This window comes from Pinus tabuliformis, chromosome 4_1 (assembly GCF_031772625.1).
Source record: "Pinus tabuliformis cultivar Carrire ecotype Pingquan chromosome 4_1, CPIR1, whole genome shotgun sequence".
Lineage (NCBI taxonomy): Eukaryota > Viridiplantae > Streptophyta > Pinopsida > Pinales > Pinaceae > Pinus > Pinus tabuliformis.
Window position 1 is genome coordinate 653,823,219 of NC_142303.1, and position 6,541 is coordinate 653,829,759.

The 6,541-nt window shown below is 35.6% G+C and overlaps 1 protein-coding gene across 1 annotated transcript; it reads right to left on the reverse strand.

The window, feature by feature from the left end:
* Window positions 1-319: 319 nt before the first annotated feature.
* Window positions 320-4,176, reverse strand: LOC149177766 (uncharacterized). Its single transcript, XM_089421881.1, has 10 exons — window positions 4,164-4,176; window positions 3,880-3,971; window positions 3,212-3,697; window positions 2,945-3,111; window positions 2,700-2,838; window positions 2,519-2,567; window positions 1,919-2,220; window positions 1,084-1,161; window positions 784-909; window positions 320-688 (listed from the first exon to the last, which is right to left on the reverse strand). Exons 1-10 carry the CDS (start codon window positions 4,174-4,176, stop codon window positions 443-445), a joined length of 1,698 nt encoding a protein of 565 aa, XP_089278007.1. The 3' UTR covers window positions 320-442.
* Between the last annotated feature and the right edge of the window lie 2,365 nt (window positions 4,177-6,541).

Below are 6,541 nucleotides of genomic sequence, written 5' to 3' on the forward strand. Positions count from 1 at the left end.
TCATCCAAAATACTAGTCATTGAATATGGAATACAGATGGAACATGGTACTCTTTAACGGGGAGCTTGTTTACGTACAAGAATCCTTCAAACCCAATTCTATATTACAGCAACTTTGGGGGGCAATGCATAAATTATATGACCCTAAAGTTAAAAGCTAGGGTCAGCAAGTTACAATTAACCTGATGATTCCCATGCCTGGACCCAATTCAAATCCAAGGTGGGCCAATTCCTTTACCAGAAGAACGCTCATCATCGTATATCTGGATGAAGTACTTTCTAAGCAGCCATTCATTATTATCTTTTTCCTGGGTATTAGATCCTACTCTAGAAGAAAGTTCATGTGAAGCAGTTACAGAGATATGAGGATAGCTCAAAACAAACAAAACGGTTTGGTATACACAAACTGTCATCTAACATAACCTACAAACTAGGATCTCTCTTTAACCTGCAACCACTCTATCAGATCGAACATTTGCTTCCAATACGGCATGACATTTACCAGTTGAATCGCTCATCTCACTCTCCCTTTGCTCATCTCTTTGGCTAGAACTCAAATTGCTTATTTTAGATAGAACTTGAGGATAGCCATTGCCTCCTTGCTGCATAAACTGTGACTGTGTCTCTCTAGGACCATTTCTTTCTGAATCTCCTACTCTATCCTTTCTTTGAAAATTCCTCAACATTACCTGTTTCACATAATCCAACAATGTCAAAAAAGTTTCATATCCTAAGGCCAATAAACCACACTGACTTGTCTACGCTACCACGAAAGATATGTTACCTTTAGTGATTCATTCTCAGAAGCAAGCTTTTCAGATTCCTCTGCTATAAGATTTATTTCATTTCTGAGTGCCATGTTCTCAGAAGTCAGTGTCTCAACTTTTGCAGACAACTCTTCGCATTCCATCTGTTTCATGGAAGTCGGTGTTAGCACAACACAGCACAGCAGACAGGGTATCAATTGAACAGTATTTATTGCTTTCATAAAACAATGACAACAGACTTTGTCTGTTCATGTCTCACAATTTTACCTCTCTATCTCTGCAAGCCTCTGATAAAAATACTAAGAATAAGTCTATACCTGTTTCTTCATTCGAGAGCGTTTAGCTGACTCCCGATTAGATTGTTTACGCTTCTGTCGTTTTAATTCCCGTTCATCCTGTTTCACAAGCTCGTTTAGGAAATGTACAAGCTTATTTAGTTCAACATATTTAAAGCTCATCAATATATTGGAAATAATTCACAATAAAAAGGTCACACTGTAGGTGAATGCAAAAAAAAAATACAAAACCCTAAGTTGTATGTAATGGGGATACACACGGAAGTTTCAGAAATATGAAAGGAAAACTTTCCCAAGAAATAGGAAATGACAAATTGATGTGTTGGGGTAAACACCAGAGTGCCCACCTATTACATAGATACAGCCAGGAAATATTCCCTGCTTCTGAATCTCTTCTGGTCTATATCATCAAACTATGCTGCCCTCATATCAGATAAAACTGTTATTATGCATTAAACCATCTATTACTTAAAGAGCCCTACAAATGAGATTTAGCTTATTCGAGTTATAATTGACTGTGGACCACTTCTATCTAAATCTTCTTAAGAAATGCACTTATGTTCAAAGGACTTGTAAGAACAAGATGGATATGAGAATATAATGATAGTGTGATCAAATCATATTTCATGGATTGTGCATAACCAGAAAAGATGAAAGAAGGGTTGTCATCCCACAAAACAGTTGATAAAGAAAACAAAGCAAGCACCAAAAGTCTGAGCAAGTCTATAGGAAGATGACGCAAGTAAATCCAGCTTATATTCACTAACCAGCCAACCACAGAATGGCCAACAACACCATTAACCTGATGCAATACAAGATAGAATGATACATAGAAGGTAAAGCTTGGTATGCATACCTGGACCCATAATTCAGAAGGCACTCCATCATGACCTGGAATGAGTTGAGATGCTGCAGGAACAATTGTTGTTACAGTGTTAGTTGTTCCCCGTCTTCCTTTTACAGGAGTTACAGATCCTTGGGCAGGCACATTATAGATGCCCATTCCAATATTTAGATTTGTAGTAGGTAGACTAACTGTTGACATTCCTGGAACAGGTGCTGGTGGAACCAAAGCCATTGTGCTTCTGTTTACAGTTGTATTAGCTTCTCCAGCCTGGGCATTATATGCTAGAGTATTGGCATCAGTAGCACTTGTTCCTGTCATTGTCGTGAAAATCAACAAATGTTACTAAATTACTCCATTAGCTAGATTGATAATATTAGGATTCAGGACTAGATATCAAACATGAACAACGCAACCTTTCTAAAAGGAAGCAGTAGCACACATCCCTTCAAGATGAAATATTCTAGAAGTTATTAGTGATCTAACTGTAATGGAAAATAAAAAGTATTACTAAATTAGTCTGGAAATCAGGAGATCCCCTGATAACAGGATTCATGAATAGCCATAAGAAATTTTAAATGCATTCCGTAATACATGATAGTTAAAACATACCATTAATGGTTAGTGGTTCCAAGCTTCTTGCCCTACCTGTTTCGCATCCCTGAAAAGTATACAGAGTAGAATGCAGTGATAATTAATATAAAACAGCAAAGACATATTTGGTAGAGTACCCAGACAGCAAATAAAATTAATTTTCAAAAATTTGAACCTAAATAATATGGAAGGAACTTACATTTTGTGAATTGACTCCCTTGCTACCTTCACTTGAACCTTCACTACCACTGCCTCCATTGCAACCAACAATTACTTGGATAAATAACAGGCAACCATAATAAAGGATATTAATAGGACTCCAACTCAAAGTCCAGAATCTATTTCCACTTTAATATAAGTTAAGCTAAGATTCATTCCAGGGATTCCAAATGGAATTGTTATACTGTCAGAATTAACCGAAAAAAAACAGCTTCAAATACCTACCTCTGTGGGAATGCACCATTTGTAGAACTGGACAATGTTTTCCCATTTCCTCCTTTTGTACTAAGTATCTGAAGTTTTTCTAAATTTCCTTTTACCTTCTTTATTGAGCTTTGACCTTTACCCATCAAGGACTTTGCTTCTGTTTCAGTGCCTGAAGGGACTGAAACCTATATCCATTGAAAATATATATCAGAACCTCATTGAAGTTTCCATGATAGCAGAAATTCAATAATAGAATGACCAAATGTCCTGTAATGTTTTGAATACACTATCTGACGCTTTACTCAGCAAGCTATCAGTTGCAGGATCTGAGTCCTCCACCAAATCCATCAGTTCACATGCCTCAGAGTATGCTTTTAAAGCATTTCTCCCACAATCAGGTGACAACCGAACGATTATATTGACCAATGAAACTGCTGTTAGCTTCAATGACAGTTTTCTCACGTATATGTAATGCTCTTCCACATCTAATACAGGGCCAGGATCTCTTTTCCACAAGAACTTCAAACCCGCTTTATTTTGTAATTTTGCAGGATCCAAACTCCGTATACCCACACATCCTGTTGATTTTCTATAGTTTCTCAGAAACCAGATTAGGGTATCGCATTCTATACCATCCATGTTGCCCTCTTTCACAAGTTCCTTTGCTTTCTTGATGGAATTTCGGTTTGTTACAAACACGGTCCAAGGAGCCCCCCACAGAAGGTCCAAGCATTTCGTGCTTTGACCGTCTGCATAATGCATGTCTGCCACCTGCCAAAAAAACCCAAAGGAATTCATATCCCAAATTCAGACTGCAATTCATACATCAAAGAAAGAGAGAGAGATACGAAATGTTACAGCATTTCTGTTTGAACGCCTATTAAACAATAAAAAGGAATGCGTAAACATTTCAGAATGGTTGCAACAACAACATCGCATAGCAGTAGGTATACCTGCAAAATTTTGAACTGCCCATTAGTGTTCTTAAACCGGAGAGGGGGCAAGGGCACTGATTTGGCTGTGGCTGTTGAAAACACCCAGGTAGCTGTAGTGGAAAGAATAAGAAAGCTTTCGCCAACAGAGAACGAGAATGCTGAGGAGCCATGAAATGAGTGACCACAAAGTAGAGCGATCAAGTGAAGAACTAGTGTGAACTGGTGTGAATATTCGGCTGACTGTGTACCATGGCTTTTCTGTCACCTTCTTCACCGCCAAATGGATGGACGGCTCTCCTCACCACACCCTGCCATCTTCGTCAAGGGACATGATCCGCTTCATAGAGCTCCCTGATGTTCAGATCGAAGGAGATCGAGGCGCCTCAGATTGTTGTCCTCTCTCATCCATCCACGGACGCTTGGCCTCTCTTCGCTGACGCTTGGTTTCTAAAAAGGTCGATGATCTAATGGTTGGAGTTTATTCCATCGTCTAACAATCGATCTAAGGGCCCATAACGAGACACCGCGGCACGGAGGGGAGTTCCTCTCAGAGGGAACGCCTTACGGCATAATTATAAATTTTAAAAATATATTAATAATATTTTTATATAAATAATATATATTCTAATTTTTATAATGATATTGTTCCCACCTAGGTGAACACATTAGTCAATTAATTGATCTAAGGTCCAAACATTGCCTTGTTGCTATTTTTTGATTAAACATATTTAATTCCCTTAACCAAAGAAAACCTACGTGTGAAAACTCGTACATTCAATTGTGGTTCTCCCCTAGTCAACCTACAATTTACCTAAATGTTAGGTAACCACTATATCATCTACTTGGCCCTACACAAGCGTATCAAAATGATGGTCAATTTATTAACATGAGTAAATTAACATTACTTACTCATATGAATAAGTGCGTGTGTAGCGTTGTGCATAGCATAATAGTTTTCAATTTATTAATATTAACACAATACATTAATAAATATGGTTGATATGTGTATATAAATCATATCCACAATCATATTATTAAATGTCATTGATATATGTTAGACGTAAATCAATATGGATTTAATATTGATATTAATAATATAGTATTAATATTGATATTGATATTACTAATGAAATGGATTATTAATATTATAAAACCAATGCATTATAAACCCAAAGCAATAATATTAAACACAAAAGATTAATAATATAAATACACTAGATTATTATTATAAACCCAAGAGATTAATATTATAAATCTTTTGGATTATTATTATAAACGTAAGTGATTATTAATATTATAAACCCAAGGGATTTATATTAAACACAAAGATTTACATTGGGACCCAAGGAAGTGGAGTTGCACCACACCATCCAAAACAATACCAAGTGATATCCACATTATTTCAATATTTTATTAAATAATAAAATAATTTCTAATATTAATTTTTTTATTAAAAATGTGTTGATTTGAAATTTCTCTTATGTGATTTCTATAGAAAGACTTTTCTTAATTCACTATGGATAAAAAGCTTGAATACATAAATTTTATAAGAAATACAAAATTACAAAAAATATTAAATTTTTTTATATTTTTTACGATATATGTTTTGTCATTTTCTTATCTCAATTTCTAATCTGGTAAGGTAACAGATAATTTAATTAAACTTCTAAACTTGCAAAGTAACATGCATCAAAGTTTAGTTAGATCTCATCTCTCCATCTTCTAAAATGACAAATAATATTCATTAATATAAAACCTTAAATAGGACTTTAATAAACAAAACACCAAAACGATTAAAAATATTTAAATACCTTTATATGTTTTTTCGAAACCCGCATTCTTATTCCATAAAAATGTGTATTAAAAGATGAAAATAAAATTAAGAGTTAGCTGACACTATTTTCTATGAGGTTGGCTAAAATATCCAAACAAACCCAAGGTGCATTATTGTTGTGTTGTAAGTATTCCCCTCGTCTTTTTTAATCCTACATGCAATTCAACCATCCTTAATCGACCATATATCAGACGTGGATGAACTTATTGATGTCATAGTGGTAACTGCGAATGAGTTGGCCTCCAAGGATAGAAGAATTAAATAATCGACCAGGTCCTCGGTTGTAATGGACATCTCCCCACAGGCGGGTGATTGTGTAAAAGATGGGTAGATCCCTCTCGAAAAGGAGCCTCAGCAAAAGCATACAAGAAGTAAAAATAAAAAACCAATCAAGGCGACAGAAGAGATCCATAAATTGATTTTGGGCATTGATGTATACTGGGAAAATGTGGTGTGTTTGAAGAAGAGAGTTCTCGCGAGTCATTGGGAGTATGCGAGGATGAATGGAGCGTAGATGAAAATTTAGGTAAACAAAAGTTGGTCTTCTATCCTTGAATATAAGTTAAAGGTTAGTGTGTTAGTAAATGGTTGGTTTGGGTTTTATTTTCTAAAGGAGGAAGATGTTACAAAAATTATAGACATGTTTTCAATGAAAGCTCGAGGCTTCCTTATACTGAAAAAATGGAATATTGGTTTTGATCATGTTATGGAACTGCCTAAAAGAAATATCATATGGGCCAAATTACCTAGCTTTCCCATAGAGTTATGGTCCAAGAAAACGATCATGGAGATATGCAGTAAGATTGGAAAATTTTACTATGTAGATGAGGGATGTCATGGGCAGCT

Coding starts and splice junctions, on each gene's coding strand:
- LOC149177766 (XM_089421881.1), bottom strand. Junction 2,839..2,944: donor AATGGTGCATTCCCACAGAG/GTAGGTATTTGA, acceptor AAGTGGAAATAG/ATTCTGGACTTTGAGTTGGA. Junction 910..1,083: donor GCTCTCGAATGAAGAAACAG/GTATAGACTTAT, acceptor TCCATGAAACAG/ATGGAATGCGAAGAGTTGTC.